The sequence below is a fragment of the Thalassophryne amazonica genome, chromosome 11 (genome assembly GCF_902500255.1).
Source record: "Thalassophryne amazonica chromosome 11, fThaAma1.1, whole genome shotgun sequence".
Classification (NCBI taxonomy): Eukaryota; Metazoa; Chordata; class Actinopteri; order Batrachoidiformes; family Batrachoididae; genus Thalassophryne; species Thalassophryne amazonica.
Genome location: NC_047113.1, coordinates 58,766,735 through 58,792,823, shown reverse-complemented (window position 1 = coordinate 58,792,823; position 26,089 = coordinate 58,766,735). Strand labels below are relative to the sequence as shown.

The following is a 26,089-nucleotide window of genomic DNA, read 5'->3' as shown; positions in this document are numbered from 1 at the left end:
ACCACAGCATTATGCACAGCAAAATTCTTACCTTTGCCCATAATTTTTTTTTTTTTTGGTAAATGTTATACATTCATGCGACATGTCTGCTTTTTCACAACTAGAAACAAGGATGTGAGTTTAGACAGAATTGCAGAGTCACACAGAATCAATTGTTGGTATCGGGGCATCAAGTCTTGTGTATTACTGGCAAATTTGAGAACCTTCGGAAAGTCGTGTTAACCATTTAAAGCCATGACGTTCTCCTGATTGTGACTTTGTTCCTTTTGTACCAGCAGTTGTTGGCGCTGATGGATGAAATAATAAACGTCAGCTTTCAAACCCTCTGTGTGGTACTGAGACAGAGAGGTGCAGGCAAACTGCGATGGAGGGGAGCTAACTGTCACTTGTCTGCTTCTGTGTTTTAGTTTCCACGACAGGGAATGCAGCAGACTCAACAGCAGCAGCAGACTGCCGCTCTGGTCCGGCAGCTGCAACAGCAGCTTTCAAGTAAGAGCCGAGCCCCCCCCCACACACACACACACACACACAAAAAATGTATATATGGCCTAACACTGTTCATTATAATGATAAGTGTTTACTGATAAACACATTGCACACAGATGATGAAAATTCTCCCTATTGCAGATTCACAACCAGGACAGAGCACCAACACTTACTACTGATGGTGTCTGTTTACACGTCATAAATGTGTTCAGTTCACAGAAGAAAGCAAAAAAGAGCAATGCACAAAGGACCACCAAATGGATGAACCAAATCCCAACCGACTTCAGTTATGTAACTACAGATTGCACTCTGAAGTAAAGGTTTATGTAAAAGAAAAAGTAATTATAAGAGTGCAATTTTTTTTTTTATTTCACTTTGTACAATTTTTCAGTTTCCTGTTTCATTAAAAGAATCATGTCAGATTTTTTGTCTTGTACTTGGTGTTTTATGGCTGTATAATCTGTTAAAGATCTCAATGTCATGAGGAAAAAAGATTCTTTAAGTGAAGTTTTTAAATGCAGTATATAGTACTTTGTGTGGGGGCTTTACACTGAGTAATTAAATAACTGAAAAGTGCAGTTAAGATGTCGAGTTTATATTTAAATTTCCTTTTTTGGGGGGTGGGGGACACTTTCTCAATTTTCAAAGATGACTTCTGCATTCATATTTTACTATACTGTTGCAACGAGTGTTTTTACTGTCTCTGCCCTCCAGGACTACGTTAACACCTTTTGTTGATGCGATAAATCGTCAACGCTTCCAGGTATCACTTTAATGCACATGCTCTCTGGACCAAGGTGTTGTACAAGTTCACACATAAGCACTGTTACCCTTGTGACCTAATTACAAGTAGGTCAAACCCTCATCACTGCACCAACTCCACACTTCGGGCTGTCGTGTTCTCATCTTATACAACCCCTGGCAAAAATTATGGAATCACCGGCCTCGGAGGATGTTCATTCAGTTGTTTAATTTTGTAGAAAAAAAAGCAGATCACAGACATGACACAAAACTAAAGTCATTTCAAATGGCAACTTTCTGGCTTTAAGAAACACTATAAGAAATCAGGAAAAAAAATTGTGGCAGTCAGTAACGGTTACTTTTTTAGACCAAGCAGAGGGAAAAAAATATGGAATCACTCAATTCTGAGGAATAAATTATGGAATCACCCTGTAAATTTTCATCCCCAAAACTAACACCTGCATCAAATCAGATCTGCTCATTAGTCTGCATCTAAAAAGGAGTGATCACACCTTGGAGAGCTGTTGCACCAAGTGGACTGACATGAATCATGGCTCCAACACGAGAGATGTCAACTGAAACAAAGGAGAGGATTATCAAACTTAAGAGGGTAAATCATCACGCAATGTTGCAAAAGATGTTGGTTGTTCACAGTCAGCTGTGTCTAAACTCTGGACCAAATACAAACATGGGAAGGTTGTTAAAGGCAAACATACTGGTAGACCAAGCAAGACATCAAAGCGTCAAGACAGAAAACTTAAAGCAATATGTCTCAAATTGAAAATGCACAACAAAACAAATGAGGAATGAATGGGAGGAAACGAATCGTCTGTGACCGAACTGTAAGAAACCGCCTAAAAGAAATGGGATTTACATACAGAAAAGCTAAACGAAAGCCACCATTAACGCCTAAACAGAAAAAAAAAAAAAAAAAACAGGTTACAATGGGCTAAGGAAAAGCAATCGTGGACTGTGGATGACTGGATGAAAGTCATTCAGTGATGAATCTCAAATCTGCATTGGGCAAGGTGATGATGCTGGAACTTTTGTTTGGTGCCGTTCCAATGAGATTTATAAAGATGACTGCCTGAAGAGAACATGTAAATTTCCACAGTCATTGATGATATGGGGCTGCATGTCAGGTAAAGGTACTGGGGAGATGGCTGTCATTACATCATCAATAAATGCACAAGTTTACATTGATATTTTGGACACTTTTCTTATCCCATCAATTGAAAGGATGTTTGGGGATGACGAAATCATTTTTCAAGATGCAAGACTGCAAGCTGTTATAAAAGCCAGAGGTGGTGCAACAAAATACTAGTGATGTGTTAGAGCGTTCTGTTTTTCATGATTCCACAATTTTTTCCTCAGAATTTAGTGATTCCATATTTTTTTCCCTCTGCTTGGTGTAAAAAAGTAACCGTTACTGCCACAATTTTTTTTTTCCCGATTTCTTAAAGTGTTTCTTAAAGCCAGAAAGTTGCCATTTGAAATGACTTTAGTTTTGTGTCATGTCTGTGAACTGCTTTTTTTCTACAAAATTAAACAACTGAATGAACATCCTCCAAGGCCGGTGATTCCATAATTTTTGCCAGGGGTTGTACATGAGCTCTCTGGACCAAAGTCTTGGCAGTTAACACTTGAGCACTCTGTGATCCTTGTGACTTAGAAGTAGGTCATGGTCAGAACTTTGGCTGTAGTAACTCATACACATACACTTAATTGAGACTTTAACATGTTTATGCTTTTGTACTTTAATGCATCAACACTTTACACAAGTGGGCAACACAGTAGTATCCAGTATGGCATTAGTTCTGTACTATGTAGTTCCACCTTGGTTAGATTTTTCATCTCTGTGTACAACCATCTTTCTGAGTTGGCAAACTCACTTTCCCTCCACTTGTAATTAGTGCAGCAGTTAACTGAAACAATCCTTCACTTGTTGGTACAAGCATCAGATTTGACATGAATGTTCTTCATAACTCAGTGTTTGAGAAAAAACTGCTGGCCACTTGAAAATCCAGTATGGTGGCCAGGTTGGGGTCAATGAAGAATTATACAAGGGTCAAAATTTAAAATTGCTCCAATCATATTGAAAGCTATATCACACATTATGTGTCTGATCAGAGATTCCCAAAAACTATGGAAGTTTGATTATCTATGACTGAATGTTATGGGGTAAAAACAGCAAGAATGGTGACAAAGGTCAATTTCAGTTTGTACTGGAGTCAAAAGTAAAACTTGCTCCAATTTTGGTTAAAAGTGGTGCAACTTAATGGTTTTACTAATAGGATTAATACATGGAATAGATTTGACTGCGTTGAATGCTTGGTTTGCAAAGTCAGTGTCAAAGTACATTGGATTCTATGGCATGTGACATGTCACCCTGTAACGTTACAACTGAGCACGACACATGGTGCAAACTATTCCTTTTTAAAACCCTATTAACCAACAAGTTGCATCACATTTTACAAAAATTGGAGCAACTTTTGATCCCTGTACAAGCTGAAACTGACCTTTGTCACCATTCTTGCTGTTATTACACCATAACATTGTCATACATAGTCCAAACTATACCTTTTTTTGAAATATTTATGATCAGACAAATAATGTTATACTTTTCAATATGATGGGAGCATTTTAAAATTTAGACCCTGTGTAATTCTTCACTGACCCATACCGAGCTGCCATATTAGATTTTCAAGTGGCCAGCGTTTTTTTTTTTTCCTCAAACACTGATTTATGAAGAACATTCATGCCAAATCTGATACTTGTACCACCAAGTGAGCAATTCTGGCCAAAAATCAAACTTATCTGCTCCACTAAATGTCAAGATGTGATTTCACACTGTGCTTCAGTGTTCAGTAAAAACATCTACCTCGGCTAACTCGTGCTGGGGAGGTAGAACAAAAACCTAAAAGTAACTTTAATTTGAATTTAAATGCCATTTTATAACATTTTTATTCCAAGTTACATATACTTGTAGAAATTTACTTTTGTGGGAATGAGACAAGTCTATCGTGCCACAATGCTAATAATTAAAATTGTAGATATAAAAATGTAATGCCAGTGAAATAAAAAAAAAAGGTTTCACAATTAGTATTTCAGTGTGAACCTGAAATAATTATTTTGTTGCTTAACTTTAACTTTAGGTTTACGTCCATCAATATTCTGCCTCTCCAAACGACGAAAAAGCAGTCCAGAGTCAGCACCCAGTACTCTCCCTTCAAAAGGACAGTCCATTCCTCGATACCTCGGCAGGAAGTTCAGAGCTGACCAGCTCCTCTCGTCGGGTTGGACGCCGAGTCTGGACAACAGCTTGTTGGAAATTTCTGGCACTACTGGCTGGAGGAGTGTGCCATACATCCTGAGACACTCCAGGCACACATGGAGGATGGTATCTATCCAGCGCTGGTCTCTGCAGTCCCTCCTGTCCAATTTCCACGGTGCATGGCGATGGACAAACCTATTGGTCTGCTTCACACAGGCACTGATGGCCTCCATGGCTTTGTACACATGCAGGCTGTCATAGTGCTGCTCCACCACAGCAGGAAGACTTTGCACCACATCCAACATGTGGTAGTCTTCAGCCACAGCCCTGCCCTTCAGACTGACACCTTGTTCAGCTGGAAACGATTGAGGGCAGAAGGAGGGGTAGACCTGAGCTGGATTCAGAGAAGGAGCTATGCAGCGGTTAAGCAGACCACCCAGAGAATCTGCAAGCTCTGCATTAAGAAGCTTCTTAACTTTGTCCTCTGTGTAATTGCAGTCAGAGTCTGGGACACCGCAGCGCAGAAGAAAGTACCTCATGCCTTCATTTGTGAACATCTGTGAACATTCTACAGGATCTACCACATTACCTAAACTTTTAGACATCTTCTTTCCATCTACTGTCCAGTGAGAGTGCACGTATATAGCCAGTGGCAGCGGCAAACCTGCCCCGAGCAGAAACGCCGGCCAGTAGATGGCATGAAATTTTAAGATATCCTTTCCTATAACGTGGTGTGACACATTCCACCATTGGCTGCATTTGTCTGGATAACCAGTGACTGTGAGGTAGTTGACAAGAGCATCAAGCCACACGTAGATGGTCTGGTCCGGGTCGTTGGGCACTGGGATTCCCCACTGAAGGCGGCTTTTGTGGCGGGATACTGAGAGGTCAGGAAGATCCTCCTGCAGCCAGTGAAGAACGGCCTGGTAAAAACGTGTGGGTTGAACAGCTTTGGAATTTCCCCTGAGCCAGTCAAGCAGCTGAGACTGGAACGTTGACAAACGGAAGATATAGTTCTCCTCTTTCATCCACTCCACCTGGAAATTAACGACAATATCATTTAGCTTTAGAAGAACAGGTGGAAATGTAACCAACTGCGTGTCACAACAGTTATTCTGACTGACCTGGTGGCCACTTTCCAGTGACACCTTGATCTCCTTCCCCGATGCGTCCAAGTCATTGCCCACCTGTGATGGTGTGAGAAAGCTTTCATCTTGTGTGGAGTACCAGCCTTCATAACTCCCTTTGTAGATGAGGCCTTTGTTCCAAAGCACTGACCAGAAGCACTCCACAGCCTGACGATGCCTCTGCTCAGTGGTCCTTATGTAGTCTGTATAGGAAATGTTGCAGCTGAAAAAGAGATTTTTAAATCTCTCAGACATGCCGGTGCAGAACGTTAGCGGGTCTTTTCCTGCCGCAGCAGCAGCTTGTTGGATTTTCAAGCCATGTTCATCTGTGCCTGGAAAACAAGATGATAGTGTAGCAAAAATAAATCAAATCAATTTTATTTATATAGCGCCAAATCACAACAAACAGTTGCCCCAAGACGCCTTATATTGTAAGGCAAGGCCATACAATAATTAAGGAAAAAGCCCAACGGTCAAAACGACCCCCTGTGAGCAACCACTTGGCAACAGTGGGAAGGAAAAACTCCCTTTTAACAGGAAGAAACCTCCAGCAGAACCAGGCTCAGGGAGGGGCAGTCTTCTGCTGGGACTGGTTGGGGCTGAGGGAGAGAACCAGGAAAAAGACATGCTGTGGAGGGGAGCAGAGATCAATCACTAATGATTAAATGCAGAGTGCTGCATACAGAGCAAAAAGAGAAAGAAACACTCAGTGCATCATGGGAACCCCCCAGCAGTCTAAGTCTATAGCAGCACAACTAAGGGATGGTTCAGGGTCACCTGATCCAGCCCTAACTGTAAGCTTTAGCAAAAAGGAAAGTTTTAAGCCTAATCTTAAAAGCAGAGAGGGTGTCTGTCTCCCTGATCTGAATTGGGAGCTGGTTCCACAGGAGAGGAGCCTGAAAGCTGAAGGCTCTGCTTCCCATTCTACTCTTACAAACCCTAGGAACTACAAGTAAGCCTGCAGTCTGAGAGCAAAGCGCTCTATTGGGGTGATATGGTACTATGAGGTCCCTAAGATAAGATGGGACCTGATTATTCAAAACCTTATAAGTAAGAAGAAGAATTTTAAATTCTATTCTAGAATTAACAGGAAGCCAATGAAGAGAGGCCAATATGAGTGAGATATGCTCTCTCCTTCTAGTCCCTGTTAGCACTCTAGCTGCAGCATTTTGAATTAACTGAAGGCTTTTCAGGGAACTTTTAGGACAACCTGATAATGAATTACAATAGTCCAGCCTAGAGGAAATAAATGCATGAATTAGTTTTTCAGCATCACTCTGAGACAAGACTTTTCTAAATTTAGAGATATTGCGCAAATGCAAAAAAGCAGTCCTACATATTTGTTTAATATGCGCATTGAATGACATATCCTGATCAAAAATGACTCCAAGATTTCTCACAGTATTACTAGAGGTCAGGGTAATGCCGTCCAGAGTAAGGATCTGGTTAGACACCATGTTTCTAAGATTTGTGGGGCCAAGTACAATAACTTCAGTTTTATCTGAGTTTAAAAGCAGGAAATTAGAGGTCACCCATGTCTTTATGTCTGTAAGACAATCCTGCAGTTTAGCTAATTGGTGTGTGTCCTCTGGCTTCATGGATAGATAAAGCTGGGTATCATCTGCGTAACAATGAAAATTTAAGCAATGCCGTCTAATAATACTGCTTAAGGGAAACATGTATAAAGTGAATAAAATTGGTCCTAGCACAGAACCTTGTGGAACTCCATAATTAACTTTAGTCTGTGAAGAAGATTTCCCATTTACATGAACAAATTGTAATCTATTAGAAAAATGATTCAAACCACCGCAGCGCAGTGTCTTTAATACCTATGGCATGCTCTAATCTCTGTAATAAAATTTTATGGTCAACAGTATCAAAAGCAGCACTGAGGTCTAACAGAACAAGCACAGAGATGAGTCCACTGTCTGAGGCCATAAGAAGATCATTTGTAACTTTCACTAATGCTGTTTCTGTACTATGATGAATTCTAAAACCTGACTGAAACTCTTCAAATAGACCATTGACCAGATGATCAGTTAGCTGTTTTACAACTACCCTTTCAAGAATTTTTGAGAGAAAAGGAAGGTTGGAGATTGGCCTATAATTAGCTTAGATAGCTGGGTCAAGTAATGGCTTTTTAAGTAATGGTTTAATTACTGCCACATTAAAAGCCTGCGGTACATAGCCAACTAATAAAGATAGATTGATCATATTTAAGATCGAAGCATTAATTAATGTTAGGGCTTCCTTGAGCAGCCTGGTAGGAATGGGGTCTAATAGACATGTTGATGGTTTGGAGGAAGTAACTAATGAAAATAACTCAGAACAATCGGAGAGAAAGAGTCTAACCAAATACCGGCATCACTGAAAGCAGCCAAAGATAATGATACGTCTTTGAGATGGTTATGAGTAATTTTTTCTCTAATAGTTAAAATTTTATTAGCAAAGAAAGTCATGAAGTCATTACTAGTTAAAGTTAAAGGAATACTCGGCTCAATAGAGCTCTGACTCTTTGTCAGCCTGGCTACAGTGCTGAAAAGAAACATGGGGTTGTTCTTATTTTCTTCAATTAGTGATGAGTAGTAAGATGTCCTAGCTTTACAGAGGGCTTTTTTATAGAGCAACAGACTCTTTTTTCCAGGCTAAGTGAAGATCTTCTAAATTAGTGAGACGCCATTTCCTCTCCAACTTACAGGTTATCTGCTTTAAGCTGTGAGTTTGTGAGTTATACCACAGAGTCAGGCACTTCTGATTTAAAGCTCTCTTTTTCAGAGGAGCTACAGCATCCAAAGTTGTCTTCAATGAGGATGTGAAACTATTGACGAGATACTCTATCTCACTTACAGAGTTTAGGTAGCTACTCTGCACTGTGTTGGTATATGGCATTAGAGAACATAAAGAAGGAATCATATCCTTAAACCTAGTTACAGCCCTTTCTGAAAGACTTCTAGTGTAATGAAACTTATTCCCTACTGCTGGGTAGTCCATCAGAGTAAATGTAAATGTTATTAAGAAATGATCAGACAGAAGGGAGTTTTCAGGGAATACAGTAAAGTCTTCAATTTCCATACCATAAGTCAGAACAAGATATAAGATATGATTAAAGTGGTGGGTGGACTCATTTACATTTTGAGCAAAGCCAATTGAATCTATTAAATGCAGTGTTGAGGCTGTCATTCTCAGCATCTGTGTGGATGTTAAAATCGCCCACTATAATTATCTTATCTGAGCTAAGCACTAAGTCAGACAAAAGGTCTGAAAATTTACAGAGAAACTCACAGTAATGACAGGGTGGACGATAGATAATAACAAAACTGTTTTTTGGGACTTCCAATTTGGATGGACAAGCCTAAGAGTCAAGCTTTCAAATGAATTAAAGCTCTGTCTGGGTTTTTGATTAATTAATAAGCTGGAATGGAAGATTGCTGCTAATCCTCCCCCTCGGCCCGGGCTACGAGCGTTCTGGCAGTTAGTGTGACTCGGGGGTGTTGACTCATTTAAACTAACATATTCATCCTGCTGTAACCAGGTTTCTGTAAGGCAGAATAAATCAATATGTTGATCAATTATATCATTTACTAACAGGGACTTAGAAGAGAGAGACCTAATGTTTAATAGACCACATTTAACTGTTTTAGTCTGTGGTGCAGTTGAAGGTGCTATATCATTTTTTTCTTTTTGAATCTTTATGCTTAAATAGATTTTTACTGGTTATTGGTGGTCTGGGATGGGGATGGGGTAATGAGGGGATGGCAGGGGGAGAGAAGCTGCAGAGAGGTGTGTAAGACTACAACTCGGCTTCCTGGTCCCAACCCTGGACAGTCACGGTTTGGAGGATTTAAGAAAATTGGCCAGATTTCTAGAAATGAGAGATGCTCCATCCAAAGTGGGATGGATGCTGTCTCTCCTAACAAGACCAGGTTTTCCCCAGAAGCTTTGCCAATTATCTATGAAGCCCACCTCATTTTTTGGACACCACTCAGACAGCCAGCAATTCAAGGAGAACATGCGGCTAAACATGTCACTCCCGGTCCGATTGGGGAGGGGCCCAGAGAAAACTACAGAGTCCGACATTGTTTTTGCAATGTTACACACCGATTCAATGTTAATTTTAGTGACCTCCGATTGGCATAACCGGGTGTCATTACTGCCGACGTGAATTACAATCTTACCAAATTTACGCTTAGCCTTAGCCAGCAGTTTCAAATTTCCTTCAATGTCACCTGCTCTGGCCCCCGGAAGACAATTGACTATGGTTGCTGGTGTCACTAACTTCACATTTCTCAAAACAGAGTCGCCAATAACCAGAGTTTGATCCTCGGTGGGTGTGTCGTCGAGTGGGGAAAAACGGTTAGAAATGTGAACGGGTTGGCGGTGTACACGGGGCTTCTGAATTGGGCTACGCTTCCTCCTCACAGTCACCCAGTCGGCCTGCTTTCCCGGCTGCTCGGGATCTGCTGGAAGGGAACTAACGGCGGCTAAGCTACCTTGGTCTGCACCGACTACAGGGGCCTGGCTAGCTGTAGAATTTTCCACGGTGCGGAGCCGAGTCTCCAATTCGCCCAGCCTGGCCTCCAAAGCTACGAATAAGCTACACTTATTACAAGTACCATTACTGCTAAAGGAGGCCAAGGAATAACTAAACATTTCACACCCAGAGCAGAAAAGTGCAGGAGAGACAGGAGAAGCCGCCATGCTAAATCGGCTAAGAGCTATTCCTAAAAACACACAAAGTGAATAATGTGTAAATAATTTAGAGGTGATTCAGCAGAGGGAGTGCTTTAGTTAAGGCACGTGAAGATTACACTGTGAAACAAATCGTTATCTAGTTATCTAGATCAATCTAACTGCGCAGATTAAACGGGTAACAGATACAGCAAAACGCCGCTGTGCTCCGGAACAGGAAGTGATACAATACCGCAGTGAGAGCCAACCACCAGTAGAGGCAACCAAGAGGCCATAAAGCATTTATTGATTCATTATTTATACAAAACTGTCAGGAAATGACAAATGTGCTTCACAGTCCCCTGATCTGAGGCTGACTTGTTTTCAATACCTTGATTTGTTTCTACCAATTTAGAAAAGTATGCAATATAGAGAACTTTATACTTGACAATATGGAAACAGGCAGTATTTGTGCTTGATAGCTTGATGAATGTGTGTGATGAAGTGAAACTTGGTACACAAAGGCACCTAACTAAGACTTTAGACAGCTTTAATGCTGAGTGCATTTTGATTCAAACTGTGGCCACTAGGCGGTAAAGTAGCTGAAACCTTGTACAACCCCTGGCAAAAATTATGGAATCACCGGCCTCGGAGGATGTTCATTCAATTGTTTAATTTTGTAGAAAAAAAGCAGATCACAGACATGACACAAAACTAAAGTCATTTCAAATGGCAACTTTCTGGCTTTAAGAAATCAGGAAAAAAAAATTGTGGCAGTCAGTAACGGTTACTTTTTTAGACCAAGCAGAGGGAAAAAAAAATATGGAATCACTCAATTCTGAGGAAAAAATTATGGAATCATGAAAAACAAAAGAACGCGTCAACACATCACTAGTATTTTGTTGCACCACCTCTGGCTTTTATAACGGCTTGCAGTCTCTGAGGCATGGACTTAATGTGTGACAAACAGTACTCTTCATCAATTGTGGCTCCAACTTTTTCTGCTGTTGCCAGATCAGCTTTGCAGGTTGGAGCCTTGTCATGGACCATTTTCTTCAACTTCCACCAAAGATTTTCAATTGGATTAAGATCCGGACTATTTGCAGGCCATGACATTGACCCTATGTGTCTTTTTGCAAGGAATGTTTTCACAGTTTTTGCTCTATGGCAAGATGCATTATCATCTTGAAAAATGATTTCATCATCCCCAAACATCCTTTCAATTGACAGGATAAGAAAAGTGTCCAAAATATCAACGTAAACTTGTGCATTTATTGATGATGTAATGACAGCCATCTCCCCAGTGCCTTTAACTGACATGCAGCCCCATATCATCAATGACTGTGGAAATTTACATGTTCTCTTTAGGCAGTCATCTTTATAAATCTCATTGGAACGGCACCAAACAAAAGTTCCAGCATCATCACCTTGCCCAATGCAGATTCGAGATTCATCACTGAATGTGACTTTCATCCAGTCATCCACAGTCCACGATTGCTTTCCTTAGCCCATTGTAACCTTGTTTTTTTTCTGTTTAGGTGTTAATGATGGCTTTCGTTTAGCTTTTCTGTATGTAAATCCCATTTCCTTTAGGCGGTTTCTTACAGTTCGGTCACAGACGTTGACTCCAGTTTCCTCCCATTCGTTCATTTGTTTTGTTGTGCATTTTCGATTTTTGAGACATATTGCTTTAAGTTTTCTGTCTTGACGCTTTGATGTCTTCCTTGGTCTACCAGATGTTTGCCTTTAACAACCTTCCCATGTTGTTTGTATTTGGTCCAGAGTTTAGACACAGCTGACTGTGAACAACCAACATCTTTTGCAACATTGCGTGATGATTTACCCTCTTTTAAGAGTTTGATAATCCTCTCCTTTGTTTCAACTGACAAATCTGATTTGATGCAGGTGTTAGTTTTGGGGATGAAAATTTACAGGGTGATTCCATAATTTATTCCTCAGAACTGAGTGAGTCCATATTTTTTTCCCTCTGCTTGGTCTAAAAAAGTAACCATTACTGACTGCCACAATTTTTTTTCTTGATTTCTTATAGTGTTTCTTAAAGCCAGAAAGTTGCCATTTGAAATTAGTTTTGTGTCATGTCTGTGATCTGCTTTTTCTTCTACAAAATTAAACAACTGAATGAACATTCTCTGAGACAGGTGATTCCATAATTTTTGACAGTGGTTGTAATATCTTGGCACAGTGTTCATACAGTATATAGTCCAGTCAAAGTGGGCAAAAAGGTCAGAAAAAAATTAAAAAGCTGAAAATTGGTGTATGCTTCTCCTTAGTAGCCTTGATAACACAGAAAGTCCCCATGTATTCACATTGAGCTTTCACCATTATATCATAGCTTATATTGATGTGGGAAATGGCCTCATCTGGATATATAATTTAGCATACAAGAGTCTATTTTTGATTACTTTTTTCTTAAGCAGCCATGCAATGCCTTGGAACATTGATGTAAAAATAAAAGAGCATGAGATCATACTGTCATGACCTCATTTATAACATCATAATATGATGTCATGTTGAATTACCTCATAGTTGGTAATTATAGGCATTTTCACACTGGAATGTTAAACCACAAAAAGAGGACGTTATACAATACAGGATAGGTGTTCTAGGTAATTAAGGGGATTTTCTTTTTTGTGTATTTTCAGTCACAGATGACACCACATTCATCAAAACGATACTCCTCAACCATCTGGAAATCAAATGTTTCATTTCTGAGTACCAGTGAATAGTAGAGAAGCTTGAATCTTCGACTGGACTGGGTTGCTTGACGCGAGGACATTTCGCTTCAAATCACAGAAGCTTCCTCAGCTAAAACTCTGGTAGTCTGACTTCTGTCTTGACTCTTGTAGAGAAGAATAAACAGAAGCCACAAAAGCTGAAGTTTTAAACCTAACCAGACCCCTCCTACCGAGATGCAGACTGCTATAGGCTAGTGACTAAACAATAGCTCTAATTAACACCTAGTGTGCTCTAGTTAGCACCCTCCTAATGACAGGGCAGCTGTCCCCCCTAAAGATGGGATGGATGCCTCTCCTGATGATGTGAATGACTCATTACCATGAACAAAAGACTGAACCTGCTTTGACCTGAGTACCCCATTGTAAACAGGGGACAAGGTTAAGGCTGGGTTTCAACTGTTTCACATAGAATGCCTCCTTGACCCCTCTCTCAAACCATTTATTCTCTCTGGCTAAGATTTTAACTTCCTTGTCCTCAAACGTGTGGTTAGTGTCTTTAAGGTGGAGATAAACTGCAGACTGAGGTCCACCGGCGCCCTCTCTGTGGTGCTGGTATAACCTTTTGTGTAAAGGTTGCTTAGTCTCACCTATGTAGCATTCTTTACAGTTTTCCTGACATCTGATAGAATACACTACATTGCTCTGTTTGTAACTAGGGATCATGTCTTTAGGGTGAACTAATTTCTGTCTCAAGGTGTTAACCGGTTTAAAGTAAACTGGGATTTTGTGCTGTCTGAAGATCCTCTGTAGTTTTTCCCCTACTCCTACTAAATAAGGGAGAGACACTCTTCTTCTTGTCTCTGTCTCCTGTCTATCTGGTCTCTTTGTTCTCTGGGACTTCTGCACTTTGTCCAGGGACCATCGTGGGTACCCACATACTGTGAGGGCTTTCCGGACAAGTTGTTCTTTAGCCCTTCCCTCTACCAGTGAATCAGAACTCAACTCATCTTTGCTCTCTTTCCTTCAAAGTCATACTCTTCATTAGTATATGATACACAAATGTATTTTCTTTTCAGAACTGCTGCATCCAGTTCCATGGCATTGTCTACATAGAATTGTACAGAGCAGGCCTGACTTCTTGCAGCCACCCAATCACTCAGCCACTTTTGCAATTGTAGGAAATAAAATATATCAATCATAATCATTTCATTTTGAAGCAATCTTGGCTATCAAACAATGAAGTTACATGTACCACTGCGAATAATTAAATGAACATGTGTGAGACCCCATTTTCGACATCCATAGCATCATGACATCATACCAGGAAAAGCTCAGGGAGGATACATGGGGACTTTTAGTATGTTGTTTAGGATGATTAATGAATTGCACCTAGCAATTTTCAGCTTTCTACTAAGTTTTTCCGTCATTGGCCAAAAAATGACCTAATATTACTGGAATAATATAAAGGTGAAACTTAGTACACAGGACTCCCTCAATAAGACCTTGAGTAGTGTGATACCGCGTGCGTTTTGACTTCAACTGTGGCCACGAAGGGGCTTAGAGTGATACCAAGCATACATAACATCAATCAATATCATCCTTTATGTTACCTGTAGAAAACTTGGAGTTGAAGCCCTGCAACTGTTTAAATCTGTGTGAACAGTCTGCGACCACAGCTGAGTACAGGTGTCCTAAATGAGGCGGGGCATTGACGTAGAAGATGGGAGTTGTGACGTAATAATTCTTGTCAGGTGTGCCCACGTGGGTTGTGCTGTGTCGAAGAGACAGGACGGAGGATAAAGGCGAAAAACTTCGTGCACGGCGCTGAAGCGTGGACGCAGCTTTACAGCTTCTGACCGCGAACATTAAATGCATACTCACGGCACAAAACGACACTTAACACTCGGTTTCTCTCACTCATTTATCTATTCGAACTACAGGCAAAACACTGACCTGCCAGTGACTTCCTATTCGGCTTCTTCTTCTATGGCGTTTAACGACAGCCGGCCTTCTTATTAGTGCATTGCTGCCACCTTCTGTATCAGTCCGTTATAGCAGGACTAAATTCTCTCAGTCCAGTGTCTTGTCTTTCAAAAAGGGATCGATAAAATCAACAACTAGAAGCACTCAGAGTGCAAACCTCCGCCAAGGCCATGGGGTCACTGATGCCATAACATCTACACGCCGTGGAATCATTGAACCTAAAAAAGTCTAACAATGATGTTTGCTCAGTAATAAAAAAAGTTTCATCTGCTGTGACTGGATAGCATGTATCCTTAGCGCTTGGTATCACAGTTTATTGCAACTTGCACCTTTCCCAGAAGCTACTGTCATCTGAGCACTGATATTGATATTGCATGTGCTTATAGACAAAAACAAATAAGAGACAAAATTCAATTTATTATTCAACTAAACTGCAAATATATGAAATTTTTAACATTTATGAAACAGATCTCTAAACAAGGCCATAGGGTCACTGACCCTAAAGAGATTCCCTCCTTGGCACAGTGATCTATTTCTTTTTGTCTCTTTATCTAAAATTGTATATAATAATCATTAGATTATTAATATATAAACAAAAATAAATTTAAGAAATATTACAATTTGAAAACAAATGCACCCGAACGTGATGACAGCTGCAACTGCTTAATGCTAACTTTTAACATTTAAAATACCATAGACATGCTAACGCGTTAGCATCGGGATCCGGATCGTGATCCGGATCACCACTAAAATTTAATCACTTGTTCCTCTTGTCATTTCCAACCACTCCACAAAATTTCATCAAAATCCGTTCAAAACTTTTTGAGTTATCCTGCTGAAAGACAGACAAACAAACAAACGTAACCAAAAACATAACCTCCTTGGCGGAGGTAATTAAAACTACGGCACACGTTGGAAGCAAATAATTCCATATGAAACTCTGGGAGGAAGGACACCCTAGTAAGAATTTACACAAAAAATTAAAACTTAAAATTAAATTCTGGTTTAAACTCCGCCCCCTAACAGCGGTAACTAGGAAGTGTCACAGAGGCTTTAGCCAATCGGCGGGTCTGCTGCCCGCACTCGACAGCAACTTCAGTAATCTTAAGTAAATCAGCAATTTTTTTTTTCCTCCACCAAAATACGACGTTAGCCGCAACATACCATGTTAGACATCAAATATTTTTTAAAATGTTGAGTTATTGGTTTATTTTTGTCTGTGTTCAACCGTTTTGAAGCAAGTGGGGGAGTGAAAACATCACGTGACGTAGAAGAAGAAGCTCGTCCTGGAAAGCCGAGTTTGTGTTTTTTGTTTTTTCTTGAACAGGCTGCGTAGAAGCCGGAGTTTCAGATGGATGTGAACCACTTAGATTTTTACATCGGTCTGTCTCTGGCTATCAGCTCCAGTTTGTTTATCGGAGCAAGTTTCATCCTGAAGAAGAAAGGCCTGCTGAGGCTGGCTGGCAAAGGCTCAGTCAGAGCAGGTGGGCCAATTCTTTAACTTTATTTATTTACATCAATAATTCCTAAATAAACACAACATAAACGGGAGAATTTTCATTTGTCAGAATAAGTAGTTATATTTTGTAATTTTTACTTCCTCAAACTAACTCAGGAAGGATTGTACAGAAAATGCAGAACACATTCAACAGGTCAGGTACATGTAAAATATCGACGATAACACACTACGTATGAGACTTTACTGGCGGAGGTATGTTTTCATCCGTTTGTGAACAGTCTGGAGTACACAGTTTTTCATATATCATTACGAAAGTTTTACTGAAGATTTATCCAAGAACTGATTCAATTTTCAAAGTCATAGGTCAAAGTAAAAAAAAATCTTGGAAAACTGGAAAAATCCCTATGTTGAACAAATTTTCAAAAATTCATAACTGTCAAAAAAGATCAAATTTCTTTCATATTTGATAGCATTATGTACAATGGTAGCCTTTATCCACTGACAAAGCCAAAATCTGATCCACATTACAGATTTTGTTACCATTTAAATTTAATGTTGAAAACCCATATTATATTTAACATATTAATCAAACATCCCCCAATCACTCTCATATTTGAAAGTGAGGTGCAGACTGGCACTCACTATTGCCTGACAAAGTTTGATCAGATCTGATCCAGATTGTGGATTTTGTGGACATTTAAATTTAACATTGAAAACCCCATTTAATGTATATTTTACATTATATCTTAATCAAACATACCCCAAACACTCTCATATTTGAATGTGAGGTGTAGAGTGGCACTTACTATCACCTGACAAAATTTGATCCAGATCTGATCTGGATTGTGGATTTCGCAGACATCTGAATGTAATATTGAAATTTGGTGTACATTTTGCATTATATCTCAATCAAAAGTGCCTCAATCACTTTCTTTTTTTTTCTGTTATGGATTTACCCACACCACCAAAATTGGTTGGAGGTTCCAATTTTATGCCTGTTTGTCTATCTTCCAGTTATCAGTCAGAAACCAAATGCCAAAAAGCAATGACAAATTGTGCTTTGCAGAGATAGCCAATGTTCTGTGGAAAATTATGTGAAAAGGAATTCAGAAACCAAAAAAGTTGGAAAAAAAACCTGACAATACCACACAAAAAACTTTGATTCAAGTTTATGAACTGAATAGGTACTCATAATTAACTTATGAAAAGTCACTTCTAACAGGACTTTGACCTTGAAAATTTGAATTGGAAACTAGTTTTGGCAGAGGTTTGCGCTGAAGGAGCACTGTGCTCGAGTTGCCACTGTGGTCCTACCCCCCCCCCCCCCCCCCCCAAAAAAATAAAATAAACAGACTAAAACTGAACAAGGTTAAAAAAAACAAAAAAAAACCAACAGTTAAAAGGCTGTGGTTACATAATGTTGATCCTTTTGTTTGTATCCAGTGGCTTTGCATTTCAATACATGCACTGTAATTTTCCTACAATGCACTATGATTTTTCTGTCAAAAATTGGTGCATGACAGTTTCTAGTAAAGATTAGCGTAATGCGGGTCAAGAATGTGCTAATTTTTGAGTGAATCACCCATAATAACTTGTCTGAAAAGAAGGAAATTGGTTCATACAGATAGTTTTTGTGACAGTCCACTGTGCAGCAACTCATCTGGGAAGGATCAGGTGTTTGGGATCAAGAAATTGTACTAGATTCCCACACAAAGATTACAAAAACTCTCACAGTAAACCGGAAATTGTCCCTCGCCGCTTTCGGAAAACATCGTACGCCTCAAGAGTTCACAATATTTTGAAATGCAAAGCCACTGGATACATAATATCTCCAAGAGTAAAAAGTAGAATTTGTAATGGATTGCACATTTGTAATGTGATGCTGGTGATCTGGGTTTGTTTCCTGATCACAGTTTGTGCCGTCTTCAGCAGTGTGAACTTTGAACTAGGGTGCTGTGGATGTTGAGAGACATGTTGTGAGCCCTTCTGGGAATAGGTTTTGTGCTTTAATTAGCTATCTATGTTAAAATGAAAACTTGTACCTTGAACAATGTTTTGGTGGAGTTAATGTCCTTAAGTCAGTCAAATTTTTTTTTTTTTTTTGCTGATTCAGATCTACCCCCCCCCCCCCCCCCCCCCCCCCCAAAAAAAAAAAAAAATCTCTATCTCCTTCATTAATGTTCTTGTCTTATGGAGTGGTGGGCATAGATGTGCTAACCGCAAATCAGAGAAGCTGACTTTTTCGTTAGTAGATTAGCTTTTCAGCTCACTTTGAGAGCAGCAGACAGGAGAGCGCTGCAGCGGGTGATCAACACGGGCCAGAGGATCACTGGCTGCTCTGTGCCCAGCCTAGAGGACATTGTCAGCTCTCGCTACCTCAGCAGAGCTGCCAGCATCATCAGACACATCCCACCCCAGGAGCCACCTGTTTGACCTACTACCCTTAGGCCGACGGTATAGGTCAATCAAAACTAGGACAAACAGACTCAGGGACAGCTTTGCTGGATCTACTATGCTGAACAAACAGCCAAAAGGCAAACAACGCTACAACAATGCACAAAAATTCCAAATTAAAATTGATAATACAGAATAAAGGTGCATGTTATACTCCGGTGTGGCATGTTTTTTGTTTTTCCTCTTCAATAGGTGTTTTTGCTTAGTTTTTTTCTTGGACAGGTGAAACTTTTAACACTTGAAAATACATATTTATGTCTAGTGCACTTTTGTTTTGTCTTGTAGGTCAAGGAGGTTACGCTTACCTGAAGGAATGGCTATGGTGGGCGGGACTTATTTCAAGTAAGAGACCAATTCACATATGGCTGTACTTATGAAATTCTTAACCCAGTCAGCTGAGTTTTGATTAAGAACTGCGCCAGTTACATTATGGTCTTTGTGTTATGAGGAAAAAAAAAAGTCATGAGACTGTTGTGGGTTTGGTATTTGTGCTGGTGTTTTTTCAGTCGATGCAGCACCCACGCCACGTGTTTGAAGCTCACATTCCTTCAAACTGCATATTTACACAAGTAGGCAGGAACTAAATGGTTTAGGAAGTAGTAACCACCACCAAAGCTTGCATAAATTGACAGTGACTGTTTATGTTGTAGTGGGCGCCGGAGAGGCCGCTAACTTTGCTGCATATGCATTTGCACCTGCCACACTTGTGACGCCGCTCGGAGCACTGAGCGTACTTGTAAGGTAAGTTTAATTTGTAGAGTGAGGCGCTCATGTCATCTCAGGATGGGATACAGACCACATCCATATCATTGTCAGGGATTTGCATTTGTCACATTTAAGTGTCTTTGGTCGTTTTTCTTTTCAGCGCTGTGCTTTCCTCTTATTTTCTGAACGAGAGGTTGAACGTGCACGGGAAGATCGGCTGTTTGCTGTGCGTGTTTGGCTCCACTGTGATGGTGATTCACGCGCCACAAGAAGAGGAAGTGTCGTCCCTCAGTGCCATGGCTGACAAGTTAATAGACCCAGGTAGGGGTGGACTTCAATCCTTTGGGAATTTCCTACTATTTTATTAACAGTGCCCTCAAAGGTCAGGTTTTTCCACCCCCTCCCCGAATACTAACTTATTTTTGAATACTCTCACTAGGTTTCATTGTGTTTGCTGTGTGCATTGTGGGAAGCAGCCTGGTTCTTATCTTTGCTGTGGCTCCACGGTATGGACAGAAGAATGTGCTGGTCTACATCCTGATCTGCTCTGTGATTGGCTCCCTCTCTGTGTCTTGTGTCAAGGGTCTGGGTATTGGCATTAAGGAGCTATTTGCTGGGACAGCAGTGCTGAAGGACCCCCTGTTCTGGGCCTTAGTCATCTGCCTGGTAATCTGTGTCGGCATTCAAATTAATTACCTCAACAAAGCCCTCGACATCTTTAACACTTCCATAGTCACGCCCATCTACTACGTCTTCTTCACCACCTCCGTCATGGCCTGCTCAGCGATCCTCTTCAAAGAATGGCTGAGTATGACTGCTGATGGAGTGGTGGGGACTCTCAGTGGCTTCTGCACCATCATTTGGGGAATCTTTCTCCTCCATGCCTTCAAAGACATTATGTTTAGCTGGGATTCCCTTCCACTCTTCTTGACCAAGGGCCCTCAGGACTTTCCATGGGGCCATCACCCTTATGTGGTCCTACCCGTCCATGATGACCAAGTGGAGGATAAGACAAAGATAACCAAAGAAGGATGTTCAAAGGCTGAATGGGTAACTTAGAGAGCCCTGACATGGACTAGTGGTTTTGTCACTACATTTAAATATTTGATTTAGCACCAAGCTTTTCTTTTTGGCGTATTATTGGATTTTCCACCACGTGGACACAATCCTGAGTATATCCTACCTAGTTTCTAGGGATTAGTCAAAGATGCAAGCTTAATTCCTGTCTGTTCCTGCCAGGTGGGTTAGACACAGCTTTATTTATTTATGTAAATGTAATGACAGATACCACCCACAATAATAATAATCCTTGGTCCAAATCTTGTTTGGATTAAGATGTTTATATTGTGGTCTAATCCTGGATCTTTTGGTTCATCAAAACAGATGCCGGATAAATTTACTTTTGTAAGCCGTAAGAAGTCCAGGACCCTGTTCTGCACTTATCTTAATCATCACATCTATCAGTGGAGCCAAACTGAGCACGTTCTTTATACAACCCCTGGCAAAAATTATGGAATCACCGGCCTCGGAGGATGTTCATTCAATTGTTTAATTTTGTAGAAAAAAAGCAGATCACAGACATGACACAAAACTAAAGTCATTTCAAATGGCAACTTTCTGGCTTTAAGAAACACTATAAGAAATCAAGAAAAAAAGATTGTGGCAGTCAGTAATGGTTACTTTTTTAGACCAAGCAGAGGAAAAAAATATGGAATCACTCAATTCTGAGGGAAAAATTATGGAATCACCCTGTAAATTTTCATCCCCAAAACTAACACCTGCATCATATCAGATCTGCTCGTTAGTCTGCATCTAAAAAGGAGTGAACACACCTTGGAGAGCTGTTGCACCAAGTGGACTGACATGAATCATGGCTCCAACACGAGAGATGTCAATTGAAACAAAGGAGAGGATTATCAAACTCTTAAAAGAGAGTAAATCATCACGCAATGTTGCAAAAGATGTTGGTTGTTCACAGTCAGCTGTGTCTAAACTCTGGACCAAATACAAACAACATGGGAAGGTTGTTAAAGGCAAACATACTGGTAGACCAAGGAAGACATCAAAGCGTCAAGACAGAAAACTTAAAGCAATATGTCTCAAAAATTGAAAAATGTACAACAAAACAAATGAGGAACGAATGGGAGGAAACTGGAGTCAACATCTGTGACCGAACTGTAAGAAACCGCCTAAAGGAAATGGGATTTACATACAGAAAAGCTAAACGAAAGGCATCATTAACACCTAAACAGAAAAAAACAAGGTTACAATGGGCTAAGGAAAAGCAATTGTGGACTGTGGATGACTGGATGAAAGTCATATTCAGTGATGAATCTCGAATCTGCATTGGGCAGGGTGATGATGCTGGAACTTTTGTTTGGTGCCGTTCCAATGAGATTTATAAAGATGACTGCCTGAAGAGAACATGTAAATTTCCACAGTCATTGATGATATGGGGCTGCATGTCAGGTAAAGGCACTGGGGAGATGGCTGTCATTACATCATCAATAAATGCACAAGTTTATGTTGATATTTTGGACAATTGAAAGGATGTTTGGGGATGATGAAATCATTTTTCAAGATGATAATGCATCTTGCCATAGAGCAAAAACATTCCTTGCAAAAAGACACATAGGGTCAATGTCATGGCATAGGGTCAATGTCAATGAGCAGATCTGATTTGATGCAGGTGTTAATTTGGGGGATGAAAATTTACAGGGTGATTCCATAATTTTTTCCTCAGAATTGAGTGATTCCATATTTTTTTCCTCTGCTCGGTCTAAAAAAGTAACCATTACTGACTGCCACAATCTTTTTTTCTTGATTTCTTATAGTGTTTCTTAAAGCCAGAAAGTTGCCATTTGAAATGACTTTAGTTTTGTGTCATGTCTGTGATCTGCTTTTTTTCTACAAAATTAAACAACTGAATGAACATCCTCCGAGGCCGGTGATTCCATAATTTTTGCCAGGGGTTGTACATGCATACACACACACACACACACACACACCTTTTCCACACAACTGCATTTAATCATTTTTTTATAATCTCAAATTTGTCTGACAAAATTAAGTTAAACCGGTTCTGGTTATAGCTTAACTGTGTGAGTATATATTTAAAATAAGTGTTCTTACAAGAGAATTGATAGTCACTTTGTGCCTTGACTGTCTCAGTATATATGCAAGCTTACGCATAATTTCACAAAGTGACGGAGAAGAATGTGCATATCTGCTGTTGCTCCACCGTGTCGTCTACATTTTTTATTTAGATGTGGCTTTGTCACTGATTGAAAAACAGCTGTTTTGTTGGTGAAAACTAATGGCGGATCCATTCCTACATCATGCTGAACCAATCAGCTGGTTTGAGCTGCAACCTTCCAACTATTTAGAACCTGGTCCATAGAAAAGTACGTCCCAAGATAAGGACCAAAATACAAATGTTGGGATACTTCAGCTGAAATGTGTATATCAGGTCATCCCTGATGTTCAGTAGTTCACCAGTTGAAACCTGAAGTATCAACCAACCCACAGTCAACACACAGTACATCCCCACAACATCACTGCGTGCTCATCTGGTCTGCTGCCAAACTAATGCTAAAGTTGTTAGATGTACAGTGATTTGTGATTTAGGATTTTTATGCTCCTTTTTTGTGGGTGTGGGAGAAGCACATAGAGGTCACAAACAGTAATAAACTCATTTTTCCACACAAACACTAACAGCTTTTATGGTGTGAGAATCGGCACATTTTTGTTTGAGCTGAAGGTGCCAAATGTATAGTTTGTAAACTTTGAATTTTTTTGTCTTATGGAGGAAATCAAGTCCGTTTTTTTTTTTCTTTTCTTTTCATTATTATTGTTTAATTATAGCCAAAAAAGCAGTGGTGGTGGCCAAGTGGTTAGTGTGCTTGGTTTCAGTGCTTAAGGTTCCCGGTTCAAACTCTACCCCTGCCACATTTTTACATGTAATGTGGAGTTGTGCTAGGAAGGACAGCCGTCGTAAAACTTGTGCCAATTCAACATGCACATCCAATCTGCTGTGGTTACCCAAAGTGAAACCAAAGGAGCAGCCAAAGGGTCTTAACAAGTTAATTACAGCCAAAGTTCATATGTAATCACAGTTCTTATTACCTACCATTTTATATGGTTACGTCCTATTGTAACCAGTTATTGCTGATTACACCCAAGTACGTACAAGTCCTTTATGTTTGTCTATCGGCCAGCCCAGTTTGCTCAGTGGTACTACAGCAGATACAGCACAGAGCCACATTGGGATTTGGCACAGGTTTTGCACCATATGCCCTTCTTGATGCAACTACAGTTTTCCCCAGAGAAACACTCAGATCCTCTTCTCTTCCCAAGGTCTTCCATCCAAGTACTAACCAGGACCTACTCTGCTTAGCTGCTGACAGCATCAGGTCACATAAAGCAGAATAGGTGAACGATACCATAATTTTTTTTTTGCATATATGCCAGTAAAAAGAAAAAAAAAACACACGCTACTTTCACATTATTCCCACTTTTCCAAAAAAGCACAAATTTCTGCTAAAATACCTGTCTTTTACTGAAGCGTGTGACCTGCTTTTCACAAGGCTTCTCCTCACAACACAGGAGCATGTTATACCCGACTGTGCACTTTTATACATGACAACTACTGATCTGCACCAGTTACATCAAATGTTATTTATGTTTTTACTCATAAGTTATCCTAATAACACAAATTTTAACATGTTGAAAACTTTACAGATTGCTCAATGTTCTACAACTCTATTTTACCACCAATTGACCTCAGGTCCCAATTGGGTATGTTTTTTTTTTGCTAAAATCACTGATGATCTGGTATTAAAAATTGGTAAAGGGGACAGGCTTTACACAGTGCAGTATACACTAGTAGTAGCGCAGATAACTAGCAATCGTTCATGTCTTGAAACAAGCACCAAAACTGGCACACACTTCTTAGCCATTACTCTTTGAGGGGAAAAAAAAAAAGATTGGCCACTTGAATTTTCAATAGGCAGTCAGATACAGGTAAGGATACTCTAATAATATTGAAAACTATAACATTATTTGTCTGATCACAAAGTTCCCAAAAAAGTATAGTTTGGACTATCTGTGACCGAATGTTATGGGGTAAAAACCACAAGGATGGTGACAAAGGTCAATTTCAGTTTGTACAGGGGCCAAAAGTTAACGTTGCTCTAATTTTGGTAAAAAGTGATGCAAATTATTGGTTGAGTTAATTGGGTTTTAAAAAGGAATAGTTTGCACCATGTGTCATGCTTTATGTTACAGGGTAACATATGTCATGTCATAGAATCCAATGGACGTCAGCATAGTTTGACCTTTACTTTGGAGACCAAGCTTTCAGCACAGTCACAACTATTCCATTTGTTTATCCTATTAGATCAACCAATGATTTGCACCACTTTTTACCAAAACTGGAGCAACTGGATCTTTTGATCCCTGTGCAAACTGAAATTGACCTTTATCACCATTCTTGCTGTTTTTACCTCATAACATTCAGTCATAGATGGTCCAAACTATACCTTTATGGAATATTTATGATCAGACAAATAATGTGGTATAGTTTTCAATATGATTGGAGCATCTTTTAATTTTGACTCCTGTATAATTAAATTGAACCCGACCTCTTTGCCTATTGAAAATTCAAGTGGCCAGCCTGTCTTTTCAACAGCAACATCTAAGGAGTATTTCTGCTGAGTTTGGTACAGTAGTGTTAAGAATAATAGTAGTGCTATGTGACTAAAAAGATTAATCCAGGTTTTGAGTATATTTCTTATTGTTACATGGGAAACAGGGTACTGGTAGATTCAGTAGATTCTCACAAATCCAACAAGACCAAGCATTCATGATATGCACACTCTTAAGGCTATGAAATTGGGCTATTAGTAAAAAAAAAAAAAAAGTAGAAAAGGGGGTGTTCACAATAATAGTAGCATCTGCTGTTGACGCTACAAACTCAAAACTGTTATGTTCAAACTGCTTTTTTAGCAATCCTGTGAATCACTAAACTAGTATTTAGTTGTATAACCACAGCTTTTCATGATTTCTTCACATCTGCGAGGCATTCATTTTGTTGGTTTGGAACCAAGATTTTGCCTGTTTACCAGTGTGCTTGGGGTCATTGTCTTGTTGAAACACCCATTTCAAGGGCATGCCCTCTTCAGCATAAGGCAACATGACCTCTTCAAGTATTTTGACATATCCAAACTGATCCATGATACCTGGTATGTGATATATAGGCCCAACACCATAGTAGGAGAAACATGCCCATATCATGATGCTTGCACCACCATGCTTCACTGTCTTCACTGTGAACTGTGGCTTGAATTCAGAGTTTGGGGGTCATCTCACAAACTCTGCGGCCCTTGGACCCAAAGAGAACAATTTTACTCTCATCAGTCCACAAAATATTCCTCCATTTCGCTTTAGGCCAGTTGATGTGTTCTTTGGCAAATTGTAACCTCTTCTGCACATGACT

The 26,089-nt window shown here is 39.9% G+C and overlaps 3 protein-coding genes across 5 annotated transcripts in view; 2 read left to right on the top strand and 1 right to left on the bottom strand.

Moving 5' to 3' along the window:
* Nucleotides 1-971, top strand: part of med12 (mediator complex subunit 12) — a 65,978-nt gene extending 65,007 nt beyond the window's left edge. For all 3 annotated transcript variants that reach the window (XM_034181892.1, XM_034181891.1, XM_034181890.1), the window contains exons 42-43: nt 408-489; nt 628-971. In XM_034181892.1, coding sequence (XP_034037783.1) covers nt 408-489; nt 628-665 — 120 coding nt within the window. In that variant the 3' untranslated portion in view covers nt 666-971. The remainder of the gene's footprint in view (nt 1-407; nt 490-627) is intronic.
* A 2,967-nt stretch (nt 972-3,938) lies between these two features.
* On the bottom strand, nt 3,939-14,968 carry mars2 (methionyl-tRNA synthetase 2, mitochondrial). The gene is made up of 3 exons (XM_034182011.1): nt 14,603-14,968; nt 5,626-5,960; nt 3,939-5,538 (listed from the first exon to the last, which is right to left on the bottom strand). Exons 1-3 carry the CDS (start codon nt 14,865-14,867, stop codon nt 4,327-4,329), a joined length of 1,812 nt encoding a protein of 603 aa, XP_034037902.1. The 5' UTR covers nt 14,868-14,968; the 3' UTR covers nt 3,939-4,326.
* Nucleotides 14,969-16,058: 1,090 nt separating this feature from the next.
* Nucleotides 16,059-20,833, top strand: zgc:101583 (uncharacterized protein LOC494104 homolog). The gene is made up of 5 exons (XM_034181893.1): nt 16,059-16,459; nt 19,174-19,230; nt 19,539-19,629; nt 19,754-19,914; nt 20,033-20,833. The coding sequence occupies exons 1-5, from the start codon at nt 16,327-16,329 to the stop codon at nt 20,650-20,652; spliced, it is 1,062 nt and encodes a 353-aa protein (XP_034037784.1). The 5' UTR covers nt 16,059-16,326; the 3' UTR covers nt 20,653-20,833.
* Nucleotides 20,834-26,089: the final 5,256 nt, after the last annotated feature.

Coding starts and splice junctions, on each gene's coding strand:
- mars2 (XM_034182011.1), bottom strand. CDS start 14,867: ATGCATTTAATGTTCGCGGTCAGAAGCTGTAAAGCTGCGTCCACGCTT. Junction 5,961..14,602: donor CAACTCCAAGTTTTCTACAG/GTAACATAAAGG, acceptor CTTGTTTTCCAG/GCACAGATGAACATGGCTTG. Junction 5,539..5,625: donor CACTGGAAAGTGGCCACCAG/GTCAGTCAGAAT, acceptor GTTAATTTCCAG/GTGGAGTGGATGAAAGAGGA.
- zgc:101583 (XM_034181893.1), top strand. CDS start 16,327: ATGGATGTGAACCACTTAGATTTTTACATCGGTCTGTCTCTGGCTATC. Junction 19,630..19,753: donor GCACTGAGCGTACTTGTAAG/GTAAGTTTAATT, acceptor TTTTCTTTTCAG/CGCTGTGCTTTCCTCTTATT. Junction 19,915..20,032: donor TGACAAGTTAATAGACCCAG/GTAGGGGTGGAC, acceptor TACTCTCACTAG/GTTTCATTGTGTTTGCTGTG.